We start from the raw sequence: 14,034 nt of genomic DNA, 5'->3' as shown, positions 1-14,034 counted from the left end.
AGGCTAAATAATGTTCCCATGGCAGGCTATGTTTCCTTTCTTTTCTGAAGATTTTGATAAAATTGGATGATGAAAGAAGTTAAACAAACTGAACAGAGTAAGTAGCCTAATTTATGTTGTTTTAGGCTACAGGTATTAGCCGTTTGAATAGTTTTTGTGTTAAGAACTAAACAGGGATTTCCTATAAACAATCATTTCCCGATGATTAATAAATGCCGATGTGTGGCAAATTACATCCACGTGAAAGTGCTTTATTCATTTGCGCTTTAGGCTATAGAAACTGCAGGGGGCTCATTTATAAAATGAACTTGTGTGCAAGTCAAGTGAAGACCTGACGTAGAGCGATGACCGTTTCCACGGTCAAATCGAGTCATGTTGCAATTTTTTAAATCACTACTTTGACATGATTTTCTAAACACGCGCTACACAGTTGATCAAAAATATGTTTTGTAAATGAGGCCCCAGATGTAGTAACCTAGTGTCAAAGTTCACCGATGTCCTCTATTCTACTGCCCGCTCGTGGAAAATAACGCGTAGGCCAGTTTAGAGGGAGCGTCACGTGCATATTGCACCCGACAATAAGCGGCTTATTTGTGTGAATTATAGCCAAATGATATTCGAATATATTCAAACTCTAACTAATTACAAAAACTAATATTCAAACTCAATTTCATGGCACTTTTGACAGCCTTAGAAAGCAGTAGGTTTCAGTTATAGGTGTAGCAGCTGTTTTCCCTGTCCTGATGGAACTGAGGATGAATTGTTGCCCCATTAAATGTCTGGATGGTTAATAATGTATGAAAATATGAATAAGGATATGTACATGGCATAATAATGTAATATTAATGTGCTATAAAACCCTGATTTAGAGACTAGGAGACAGAGACCTACTGTCTAACGACATACATACAAACAAACATTTCCATTAATAATTTTCATTTTAATAATGAATCCTTATAATTGCCATTACATTTATAAAATTTGTTCAAAAAAATCACAGTAACAACAGTAGACATCTGTACAAAATGTATTTAGCATTTCCTAATCGTTTCAATTAATATGTCCATATGCTTCCGTATCGTACAGGAGTGGCGTACCTTGACAGGTAAATGCTGCATACCTTGACGGTGTTCCTCTTGCTGTCATACGTGCTAACATTCAGGTACACAAAGAAACAGGAATAAGCAATACACAGGAAGTGCTTAAGTTCTGTGAACATATAATCTACACACAGCAGTGTATAATGTACCAAAAATAATGTGTAAAATAAATTTAAAAAAGTATACAGTTAAACACAAAATTCTGTAACTGGTGTGTTTTCACATGATAAAACAACGATACAAATTCAACACCAGTTCTATTGCAATAATTATTGAAATGATAGAATCAGCTGCTGCTAAGTATTCAGTGCTTCGGTCACTTATTCTAAAACACGTAACAGACGGACTGGGGGCCTGAATATGGTATTACCTCAGTCAGCAAAATCATCACAAAGTGTGATCATCTTGTTACTTTGGAAACTTCCTCAGACCAGCTACTTACTACAAAGCAGCACTCTACTGGTTAAATCGATTCACTACAGCTTGCTTTTATGGCTCCACCCTGTTGCAAAGGTCATTTTTAAATATAAATCTAACTGAAATAGCAATACCCACATTGTTTGCTGCCATGTTTTTCCCCACTCCTACATTGCGTTGTGAACATACTGTTGTTTATAACAAGGAACCATATTTACATGTGTAGCCAGGACTGGGTGCCATTAGAGATTGTGTGTATAAAGGTAACTCAGATACATCGAGTTTGAGTATGTCAAAATGTTACAAAGCCATGCATAGCCTATGATTACTTGATAATGGAAGGCAGGCATGCTTTATGTATCCTATATGCTACATATGGTACTGGATTTATTTATGGATTATCATGTTTAAATGTAATTTATTGATGTAACATTTGCTTATTGTGATTAAAATATAGCATAGTATGAGAATTGCATACACACTATTTTCCTCAATGAATATGACTTTAGAATGGAGTTTAGCATTCAGTGATGTACTTCCACCTGTCATGCGCTGCCATAAGGCAAGGTAAAATAAGGAAAAAAATGTAGAAACAAATTTTATGAGTTTTTTATACACCCAATATCACATAGTCCGTCAAAAACAGAACAGTGCAAGGCCTTGACGAGGGTTTTTCTGAGAGGTCAGAATTATGTGGTTTCACCCATATTGGTTACAGCCAATCAGCTGCCAAATATAAAAGTAATCAAAACATCAGTGATAGGACCTTAACTTTCCTGTACTGAAAAAGTTTAGTGTGGATTATGGGGTACATCTAAAATCCCACAAACGCTGGGAAAGCAGATTCCAGATGTAGCATTTATCAAAGAGAGCTGTGGGTAGTGAGTGAATTTTTCACAAACTCACAACTCTGCTTTATTCCAGAACTCCTTAGATTAAAAAAAAAAACAAGGACAGGACGCCGTACACATTGCCTAAAGTAGACCAATTTCTTTTCCGTAATCTGTTAGTTCCATTTAAATCATTCTCATCTGTGTTAGTGTGAGTGTGTAAGAGCTTGCAGATAATTTACGGTTTACTGCATAATCCCAGAGTCTGTACAAAAGAAAGGATAAAATTGTATATATTGCATGGTGCCTGTACTCCCAATACATTTGTCCTGTCCAGTGCAACTTAAGAAACAAAAACTTGAATCAACTTGCCTTTACCTTGGCTGAGTTGTCTTAAATATTATAAATCAGATTTTGCCCCTTGCTAGGAGTTAGGAAAGAAGAAAGAGACAACAGTAGGATTGCTACTGATATAAACATCTCTGACATAATTTAAAATTAATTTGCCTCTAATATCTACATATATATGCATATAGATCTCTTCATAATAAATAACTATTCTATATAATTTGGTAAATAGACATGGGACATTTTGATGTACGGTGAGAAAAGAACTTGAAATAAATATGCGAAAAACATAAATTCACAAACTAAAAATGTGACAAAGATGTGTACTTATTCTTGACTATGAACTGTAGCTAGATGTCATGTGATCCTCCTTTCTCTTTTGGTGGTTCTGTAGGAAAATCATCCGTATAGAAATGGTATCTGAGAGGACAGCTTCCCGAAGGAGGGGGTGGGGAAAGGGTGCCAGTGTTCAGCAGGACCACACTGAGGCGTCCACTCTCTGCCTGTGTACAATAGGTCTGTTAGCAGCACAGGTTTGGTGTTGGACTTTGGCTGTAGCTTTCACTGGTAATGGCAGGAAAGGCAGAACTGAGATCCAAGTGTCTGGTAAAAACCTCACATCCAGCAACAAAAGACAGAGGAGCTGGACAACTGGGAGGTTCTAGCAGGCAAAGTCCTCAAAGACACTGCGGTGCACGTGATGGTGGTGGTTTGGCAGTATCGTGTTTGAGTAAGCACCCTCCGCTTGACTCCTGGGTCTTTCGCTGGATTCCTGTGGGTCACAGTGCCAAGCCAAACAGACATATTTTAGTCTCTTAGATGAAATGGTAACCTTAACTACAAAAAATGTGCTAGAGCTACTCAAAGGGAAGTAGTAATTTTAATCAGTCAGCTAGAGGGGAATATTAGACAGAAAGGCCTGCATACTAAGCTACAACAAAGGGAGGGAATTCTGAGTCTAATCTAAAATTATAATTTTCATTAAACATATTTGCGACCATGGTGTTTCAGGCAACACCTCAACAACGCAACAACAGAGGACTAGAAAACTTAATTTTGCTGCAAGTGATTAAATTTAAAAAAAAAAACTTTCTAGGGGACTGAACCCCACTGTGAGTTAATTAAAGAAATAGTTCTGTGCTTTTTTTTTATCCCTTTAACCCAACCATTGTTCCCTGAAGACTGAGCCCTGAAGTGTGCTGTTAAATGGCACACACACAATCACTGAATGTTTTAATCTGTTCCGTGTGGGGGAAAAAAACAAATAGCTATTTGGAGTGACAAATGTGTTTGTTTTCTAATTTTATGTTTTATGATTATAAACAATAAACTGTACACTGATATTGTCATGAGCATGATTACACAACCAAAAAAGAGGAAGTTTCCGGTTCCCTTGGTGTATTGTTTCTCCTTGTACTGAAGTGGCTCTGTGCATTAGAATAGCTTACGGTTAAGCTCGCCTTGGCCTTCATGTCCTCCATGCCCACTGTGGCCACAGTGCCGGTCGGCTTGGTCTTCTGGTCCTTCTGTGGTCTCAGCAAACGCAGCAGCCTGCTCTTAATCACCTGGGATTTACGAGGGAGATAACTATGAGCGCGCGCCATTAGGGAGCTTATATCCCACACGCACGCTACACACACCAGAGCTGAGCGGCGGATTTGCATATCATTATATGTTTAGTCATGGACACATTTTTCACATAAGCTATTTACAAGCAGTGCTTAATGCTGCATAGCAACGGAAGTTCACGTAAATGCTGTTGTCAGGGCAGACTGAACAATAATTCTGAAAGAATAAAGACAACGACTGACTAAACTTCCACTTCCGCTTTTGCAATACAACAGCATGTGAATCAGGCCATGAGTAAAAATACACATCTTTGAATAAAATAATTGTAGTACCTCATAGATGTAATCAAATATTTCTAAAATGGTCAGAATGCTGGCACCAATGAACAGTCCCATCTGACCGCCAATGTCACCTGAACAGAGAAAATAAAGTATTAATTTCTGAACAATTTCTGCTAAGAAACACACTAAGTTTATGTTAGAATGGTGGAATATCCAACACCATATCTTAAATGTTCCTTTAAATTCCCTCCGTGTCTTTCATTGTTATTTCAAAACTTTTTTCTACACTACACAAAATATAATAAATGCATACTGTATAGTAAACAAAATGGAACACTATGGTAATTTAGGAACAACAAATATATGTGAAGCAGTGGCTACAGGAGTAGTTAATCTACAAATTAAGTACATAATAACTCAGCATGCATAGGCCATCAAATGCAAGCCTAGTTGCCTATGACTATGGCTGCTAGAGATTCAGTGACTTTTAAATAATAGATGACTTTTGGGGTGTGTTTGGCAATAGCTTCAGTGAACAAGACACTTTAGTATCAGTGACCATGACCAAAAATGTCAAGAAAAGTTCAAGAGCTTGCAGAAATGCATACTCCAGCATCGTGATGTCCGAGCATTAATTCTTGCAAGACAAAACAAGCGCAGCCAGTTTAGAACAGTGGTGACCCAGCGCACTATAAAGTTATAAAGTGACTTTATTTTAAGGTTTCCATTTTTTTGTTCACCGTCTGCATGTAAGTATGTTGAAGTCACTGTTGTCTCTGGCATTCAGAGTGTGATATCATAACTCTCTGACATAATTGCAGAAACACCAGCATTCTGACATTCTCACACTCTGACCTTGGTTAAATTCAGTATGTAAATTACACAGTCACAATAAATGGAGAGAACATGTAATAATAGTAGTAATTCACTGCAAGCAACGCCGGGCACCACAGCTTCATATGCACCAGTAAACAATCTCCACCTGCTCACAGTTACACAAGGTCAGGGGTCATCGCTAATACTGTAGAGATGGGCTTTTATGCATCACTTAATAACGTGCAGAAATAGGGCTCTTTATTTATATTTTTACTTGGGGTTGGGGAGGGGGGGGGGATAGGGGGGTATCTTTTTAAACCAATATAACTATTTTTTCTAAATATGTAAAATATTTGCCCCCCCGTTGGTGCTGTTCATTCGGGAGCACACAGGCAAACATGCTCTCCTCCCAAGCACATGCTACCATCTGCCTCTTTTAAGCTCACAGGCCACCAGCTGCAGGAACTTTCTGCTATGCCTTTTATGGCTTTTTCTTATGCATAACCCATGGTATGCAAATCATATCTTGTAAAACAAAGAGACAAGTCAGTTCAGCTGATGCTACTTCATATTTATCCAAGAACATTTATCCAAAAATGTAACCATTTACAGGATATAGGCTGTCTTTAGTATATAGAAAGACATTGTAATAAAAGAGCACACACCCAATAATCCGGCCATGTTGTAGGCTTTCCGCTGCTCTATGGTTTCGTAGCTTAGGGCTTCAAAGAAAATATCCAGAACAAGGAAGTTGTCTCTAAAAATACAAAAAAAAAATGAAATCTCAAAGTTACAAAACTATGATGTTCAAACAGAAGACAAATACATGACTATTTATAATGTAAATCTTGGCAAAATGTAAATCTCTGGCAAGGTTTACATTAACTCATAAAGCAGTAATGATGCTTTCGTGAGCACCTTAAAAACATTACAGTACATGGCAATTACATGAATAGAGCGCTGTGAATGCTCTAAATAAGTTTTATGTCATATCATGATATATGTCGTTGCAGACTGTTATGTCACAGACTACAGAGAATATTCATGAAATCATTCTGAACCCTTGTTAATACATCCATTAGAACCACAGTTCCTATATGCATTGTCACCCCCTGTGATAGACTTGAGGATCACAGACTTAAAAATGCTGCAGATATAATGCACTGATAACACACTCATAATCACTTAAAAAGAAGCTTACATAAAAGTATTATTGATTTTTGAATGGGACTAAAATATAGTATTAGGAGGCTGTAAAATAGATTACAGTAAGCCAATATAGTCATGATAGCATTAGGAACTTTTTTTTTACAAAAAATAATTCAAAATTACTGAGGAAAAAGAGAGATAAATCTTTCTCAGTAATTTTATGTTTTGTTAAAAATAAAATAAAAAATCTATATGAATAGTTCCTGATGCAGTCATGACTATATAGGCATACTGTAATCTATGTTACGGCATCATAATACCATATTTTAGTTTTTCTCTTTCTCACACACAGACACACACACATGCAAACATGCGCACACACACGCACGCACACGCACACACACACCCACACACACACACACCACACTCAAGTGGCTGAGAGGTAATAGATGTAGTTGGAAAGAGTTACCTGATGTAATCCACTGTTTTGTTATGTCTTCGGGCCAAGAAGCGTGCAGAGCCCTTACTGGGAATCTTCACCATGGAGAGCTCTTTGCCATAGCGGGTCACGTCACAGGGTGTCTCACAGTTACAGCTCTCTCCAGAGTTCTTCTGGAAATCCTCTGCAAAACACAAGTGTCTTAGAGTACTACAAAGCCCAGAGTGCACGCCTTCAAAACCATAAATCTTCTACCATACATTTTGTATGCTCAGAGTAACTCACTGAGCATTTGACGGCTGACTTCCTTAATGTGATGACATATTTCCTTCAGAGAATACGACTGTGGTACAGGAACATCCCGCCAAATTGAGCACGGATGAATTTTTAAAAGGAATTTAACATTCAGTTCAGAACTTTCTCTCTCTCCTCATTTTAGAGAAGAAAAACATGGTCTCGCAGATGATTTCAGAATTTTAAAGCAGGAATCTTCTACAGATAAAATAAGGTGACTTCTGTGAATTAGAACAACCATAATGAGGTCATCTGTATGCAGAGACAGGACAATCTTCTTAAACTTATTTAAAAATATGCATTCTATTTATAAAATAAAGTTATTACCTTTCAGAAGGGGTGAATTTATTCATATTATCTAACAGGGAGTAGCACAGAAATGAATATGATCCTGCCTTTGTGTTATGGTTGCTGTGGATTTATTTCAACCAGCCATTAAATGGATTCAGTCTTCTTTTGAACAGATAATTAGATTTTTGGCTTATTGCACCTTAATATCATAATTGTATTGTTAACATCACTTGTCACATAATAAACGGTTTGTACAACCATCATCAGATGCCGCCACATGGCTTACAATAACAGACTGCATTTAAATACACTGCCTGGCCAAAAAAAAGTCGCCGTTTGGATTTTTTTGGACAGTGCCCACTGTACAAGCCTCTGGAGGCAGTGTTAAGATCTGGGGTTGCTTCAATTGTTCAGGTCTAGGCTCAGCTATGTTATGTGGCAATAAAATGAAGTCAGCTGAGTACCTGAATGTACTGAATGACCATATTATCCCAGCGATGGATTTTTTCTTCCCTGACGGCACGGGCATATTCCAGGACGACAATGCCAAGATTCATCGGGCTCAAATTGTGAAAGAGTGGTTCTGGGAGCATGAAGAATCATTTTCACACATGAATTGACCACCAGAGTCCTGAACTTATCCCCATTGAAAGTCTTTGGGATGTGCTGGAGAAGACTTTACGGAGTGGTTTGACTCTCCTGTCGTCAATACAAGATCTCTGCCAAAAATTAACGCAATTCTGCATGTAAATAAATGTTGTGACGTTGCACAAGGTTGTCGAAACAATGCCACAACGAATGCACGCCGTAATCAAAGCTAAAGGCAGTCCAACAAAATATTAGAGTGTGCGACTTTTTTTTTGGCCAGGCAGTGTAGTATTTTAATCAAGGCTGCGAATGATTCACAGAATAAATTGAGTCTGTAGTAGGCAATATCATTCTCTGTGAATCTGTTCTGAATTCTCCTTAATATACCCAAACACAACATATGACCTTATTATTAATATGTTGATTCATAACTATTGATTTTGGTGTCAGTGATTTAGAGTGTTTATTTAAAAGAAAATATTAATCTCACCAAGAGCTCTGTCTACACAGTCCATTTTTTCTGGAGAACATACATTATGGTTTCCTGAAAAGAAAACACAGAAAAGAAAAATACAATCAGATTAAAATGCTATCAATACCTAAGCATATTGTCAAAGTATTTTACGTGTATTTATTGCAAACAGAATACATACCAGACATCATTCATCCAGGAATAACACAAACGCACAGTCAATCAGTTTGATTCAAAAAGAACCTGGGTTGCTTTAAATAAAAAAAGGTGGAAGGTGTTTGGTTGGATGAACCAAGAATTTATAAATCTTTTTCTTATCAGGGTTATTGACTTATTGTGTGCTTGGAGCAGTATGTACTGCCAAACCATTTCCCAGGGTACTCTGAAAGATTCTTGTTATATGACATTATTTTATATCCCAATTACATCTATACATATTGAGCAAACATTTTAGGTAACCTACAGAGAACAGGTCTGGTTACAAATGTGAAACCACAGTGTGGTAATTTCAGCTGAGGCTTGTTCTGTCACGATGCTGATTATATATTGGAATTGAGAGCAGAAAGTCTATCCCACAGGCATAATTATAAAGTCTTTAAAAAAACAATCAATGACTCCCTTCTCGCTGACAAATGCCACACAAGACACTGTAATGACAGGAATTCATCAACTGCACAATTAAAGACAAATAAGGCATATTCCTCTGAGCTAATGCTTTGGGAGTGATTTCATGTTCCGCTGTGCATTACAAAGATTTATTCAAAAACATTACACACATGAATTACGTGTTCATTAAGACCTGTGGGTGAACAGACAGATATTTTCTGGATATTTTGTGTAGCTCTGCATGACTTTGTGTCTCTAATGTGGCAAGAAAAATTTGGTCAGACAGATATTTTAAATGGCTGCCCTATTACAATGCGGTATATGACTTACATATTATTGAGAGGTACAAATGTGATAAAAGAAAGGGTAAAATTTTATGAAGCGGAAGAGTGAAATGGTGATGGGGAAACGTACCTGGCATGTGAAGCATCCTGCATTCACACTTTTTTATCACCTCTTCGGTTTCACATTGCAGTCGACATGCACTGATGCTGTAGGAGTCGAACTGTGCCACCTTTTCGCTTGTTGGGCGACATTTCCCCCAGGGTTGGGGCAGGTAAGTCAGCTGGGAAAAGAGCAATAGATCTGATCTGAGCACAGAGATATTTAGGTTTAGGAAAGGAATAATTGTGAGAAGCACCGATCGGGTCGTGTCAAAGATACTCCAGGTCCGAGTAACAGTGAAAGCGATGAAGGTCCACTTTAGTTTGAAGGCCACAGGAGGCTAACCTTCTGTTCCTGGCATGAGACGAAGGTCTGGAATCCTGGAGAGACTCCGAACCCCAGCTGGTGGATGTAGGGAGGCTCGTCCTGACTGTGGATCTGCACTCGGATTCCAGCCTCCAATGATGTCTCATCTACCAAAGTGGCAGCAATAATAAACATCTATGAGCCCTGATTAAATTGTATTACCCAATTCATAACAGACCAAGGGAATAAAAATACTACTACAGTACTACTACTATTACTACAACAACTACTACTACTGCTGCTGCTGCTGCTACTACTACTACTAATAATAATTATAATAATAATAATAATAGAAGAAGATGGAAAGGTGACAATATGAGCAAGTGGCTGTGCCAAAAACTATCCATTTACAATATTTATTTTGTTTGTTTTGGATTTTTTCAGATCAGTTTGGAAGTGGCAAGTATGCCTCTCAAGTCAACTGCAAAAATAAATTATGGTCACCAACATGAAAGAGGACAGGAGTGCTCAATGAAAACATGATTAACAAACAGATGGGTACAACAGTGCCCCCCAGCTTACCGGTCTCCTTCCAGATGGGCAGGTATTCATCCTGCTGGATGTCCAACATAATCTCCAGGCCATTACCCATCCCTCCCTGCTTCGATTTCTTCACTTTGGCCTTCTCCCCGTTGAAGGTATAGCATTTTCCGTATCGTGTATAGATCTACAAAGGTGCAAGAAAGAAAGTGTGTTTGAAAAGCCATGTGGAATTAAAACCTTTTCACTGTGTGGAATCCAGCTATTTATATTTGATGACAATCTATGTGGTTTGTTTCAGAGGTAACTACATCACGCTGTACCAGCTGGAGGGAAAACAGATCATTTGACAACCTCAATCAGAGACGTGTCAAACGTCCTGTAGTCTTTGCAATGAGTCTTTTGTTTCCATCATCCTAGTTATACTGCAGACTGGCTATGCTGACGTTCCTCACAGTTATGTTCCAGGCTGTCTATATGAGGCTGTCGGTAAGTTTAGTTTCACACAGTGAAACAACAGCAGACGGAGATTTCCGTTACCTCACTGTGTATCTTTGAGTGCTATGTGTCACTCTAAGCTGTAGATCTAACTCCAATACAACTCTGGCTGTTCACAATGTAGATACAATGTTAATAGATAAATGAAAAGTAACATGACTGCTATATGTCTTTTGGATTTATTTTTTAAAAATGTATATGTCATGTTTTTTATAATTTACAGTTCATGTGTTTTTATGCCCTTACAGTGTATGCATTTTATTTCTTCTCCTACAGTGAACAACAGAAGCAAAGTTTTTTGGTTACAAATACCATACACATTCTAAATTGCTAACTTGTCAGCTCAGCATGAAGTATAGTATATTGTGGATATACTGTATGCAACTACTAGTATATAACCATTTGCACTCATATAAGTTACTGTGGCAATGTTGTGATGTACCAGATAGGCCTATATTCTGATTTATATTTGATAATTGAAATGAACTATTTAAGTTATTTTTACCTGATATTCAAACAACTGTGAGAAATCTAAATGGTTTCTGACAATGGGACACTGCTCATGTGCAGCAATATGTGTTTTAATGTCAATGCTTCCGTGTACTATTCATATATTGACCCCTATTCCAACAGTTTAATACAATAATTTTGCTCTTTGTACTTGAATCCCAACTTTTTTTATTATTTCAACTTTGTAACATGGTTTGTGTCAGTCAGTTTAATAAAGTATGGGTGGGGTGAGATCTTGTCCATGATTTAACTGACACTCTATGGTGATCATGCCTGGAGAAGACCAAAGAGACTCCAGGAGGAGATGCAATTATTTCAATTGGATCATACCAATAGAAGATAAAGAGAAAATGAAATATTAAAAACATATTAAAGAACTTTTCCTATGTCAGATTTGTTAATTGTGCTTGTCTCAATATAAACACAGGTGACAAAAGGTTTATTTGAGTCATACATCCTTCAACTTTTCGAAAGCCATCCCAGGCATTAGGCATAAACACCTGAAATAAATAATAGAATGTTTTAAAAATAAATAATAATAGGAAGTGGCTGGAAATGATCAGAAAGAATCAGCAGGGGGCTATAAAAAGAAAGCTGGAAAAAGCCTGTGGACAGGGTGTCTATCATTACGGGGTTTTATTTAACTCTGATAAATCAGTTGAAAGATCAAACAGACTTTTGTGATGTCTAAATCAAGAGACAAATATGAAACAACACATAAACATTCATTTAGAAGCCACACGTGTACTCTGGCCTCTGATGGCAACATAAATCAAAGTGATGGTGGTCTGGGCACTTTAATACCCCACACCTCTTTAGCACCGTCTGCAACTGTAATTAAAGAGACTAAAATTCATTGCTTATGCAATATAAAAATTACAGAGCTGAAAAATGACATGCAGGTGCATATACACACACGTACACACGCATGCACGTGCGCACACACACACACACACACACACATACAAAACACACACACATATGAAAACATTCAGTAAATACCCATGTACAGGGCCACACTGAAGTCTAGAAAAAAACTTTCCTTTATTTATGTCAATTGTCACTTCCCTTATCACTAACAGTATATGATATACAAAACTATACCTAATAGGGCATTATACTGTATGTTTAGGATTGAAGGTAAATTTAAACTTATAATTTTGAATGCTTAAATGTACAAATATATCATCAAGGACTACCTTTGATTGTAAAAGCTGGAGGCCGCAATGTCATAGCAAAAGCCGTGAGCTAAGTGGCATCAAAGCAGGTGCTTTTGATTGACACCATTAATTTGCTGCTGGTTTAATCTCTTCAGGACTGGTGCAGAGAGCAGCTTGCTATGCAAGCCCTATCATTACATTTATAGCAAAGCAATTGACATGACAGACTTAAATCTCACCAGCTAGTTCTCATCTGGCTAATAGCCCTAAGTCACTGGACTAATTTGACATCGAAAACATATGAATGTAAAGTAAAAAATCATGTACAAGATGTAAAGCCTCATAATTTCACACAGTAAACTTGTTTACATTATAAGGGCTGTAAAATACTGTGCCTTCTGTGTACAAGATTTCTGTCACGCTTCCCTATACTGTGCTGGCAGAGGCCAGACTTACTTCTCATCTTTGGAAATTCCCTCTTTGAGGCCATGTGATTGATGAACCCATTTTCTCTTGGTAAGTATCGGGCAGATTTTGGCGAGATGAAAACTTATATTTTCTCTATTTCTCCAAAGTGCTTGTGCTATTGCTGAAAACATCTGAAAAAGGCTGTGGAGACATTCATATTTCAAAACGCCAACAAATGGCTCATAAGTGCCTTTTACAGTTTGCGATTTACAATAATCTTTCATCCACGGACAAAGCAGAGGCTTCATGGAAGTAGCATAAAATAAACAGGTTGCATTTTAGTCTGCTAAACTACTGCAAGTTATACAGACAGACAGGAGATTTAGTTAAGTAAGTATATGGGATAGAATGTAAAATAAATAAGGCTCCACAGCCTCATTAGATATGCCATAAAGTGTATTCACCAGCTTATACTGTTAAAAGACTGTTTTTGAAATTCAGCTGCCACTAATTTAGGTTAGTGTTCAAAATATAATGTTCTGAGATCAATTTCTCAGTCAGGGGATTTCAAAAGTAAAATTAACCAAAAGCAGAATGTATACACTTTTGATGTCACAGAAAAGGTGTTTCAAAAGCACCTTTTTGTCTTAATTAAGAATGGCTTACTCAGGAAAAGCTATAAACCCCCGGAATTAACAAACAAGCTTCCCTATTTGAAATGAATTAATTCTTTAAAAATAGCAAAGGACCACAATGTCCTACAATTACTGTGGGGCAATCTGTTAAAACACATAAAATATTTTAACCCTTGAAATTAGAGCAAGATTTTCTTACATGAAATAAAAGATATAAGATATAAAAAGGTATACGAATATACACATGTAACCTTTAAAGCACATATCCTAAACACTCAAAATGCAATGTAAGATATTATGTTAAACATAAATGCACTATAATGTTGAGCAACCCTTTGGTAGTTAGCTAACGTGGTTAGATTCATTTAAGTAAGAATATGAGCAGCTTCCCTA

The 14,034-nt window shown here is 37.3% G+C and overlaps 1 protein-coding gene and 1 long non-coding RNA gene across 2 annotated transcripts in view; one reads left to right on the top strand and one right to left on the bottom strand.

Moving 5' to 3' along the window:
• Positions 1–919: 919 nt before the first annotated feature.
• LOC135250842 (acid-sensing ion channel 4-A-like) overlaps positions 920–14,034 on the bottom strand; it is an 86,449-nt gene continuing 73,334 nt past the window's right edge. Inside the window, exons 2-10 of the mRNA XM_064327604.1 lie at positions 10,473–10,617; positions 9,930–10,057; positions 9,615–9,765; positions 8,613–8,666; positions 6,980–7,133; positions 6,027–6,118; positions 4,597–4,676; positions 4,144–4,260; positions 920–3,467 (exon numbers count right to left, since the gene is read on the bottom strand). Of these exons, the coding sequence (XP_064183674.1) occupies positions 3,357–3,467; positions 4,144–4,260; positions 4,597–4,676; positions 6,027–6,118; positions 6,980–7,133; positions 8,613–8,666; positions 9,615–9,765; positions 9,930–10,057; positions 10,473–10,617 (1,032 nt within the window). The 3' untranslated portion in view covers positions 920–3,356. The remainder of the gene's footprint in view (positions 3,468–4,143; positions 4,261–4,596; positions 4,677–6,026; positions 6,119–6,979; positions 7,134–8,612; positions 8,667–9,614; positions 9,766–9,929; positions 10,058–10,472; positions 10,618–14,034) is intronic.
• On the top strand, positions 10,448–11,669 carry LOC135250843 (uncharacterized). Its single transcript, XR_010329029.1, has 2 exons — positions 10,448–10,588; positions 10,732–11,669. It is a non-coding gene; the product is annotated as an uncharacterized LOC135250843 (long non-coding RNA).

Source organism: Anguilla rostrata, chromosome 3 (genome assembly GCF_018555375.3).
Source record: "Anguilla rostrata isolate EN2019 chromosome 3, ASM1855537v3, whole genome shotgun sequence".
NCBI classification, from domain to species: domain Eukaryota; kingdom Metazoa; phylum Chordata; class Actinopteri; order Anguilliformes; family Anguillidae; genus Anguilla; species Anguilla rostrata.
This window is presented reverse-complemented; position numbering and strand designations above follow the sequence as displayed.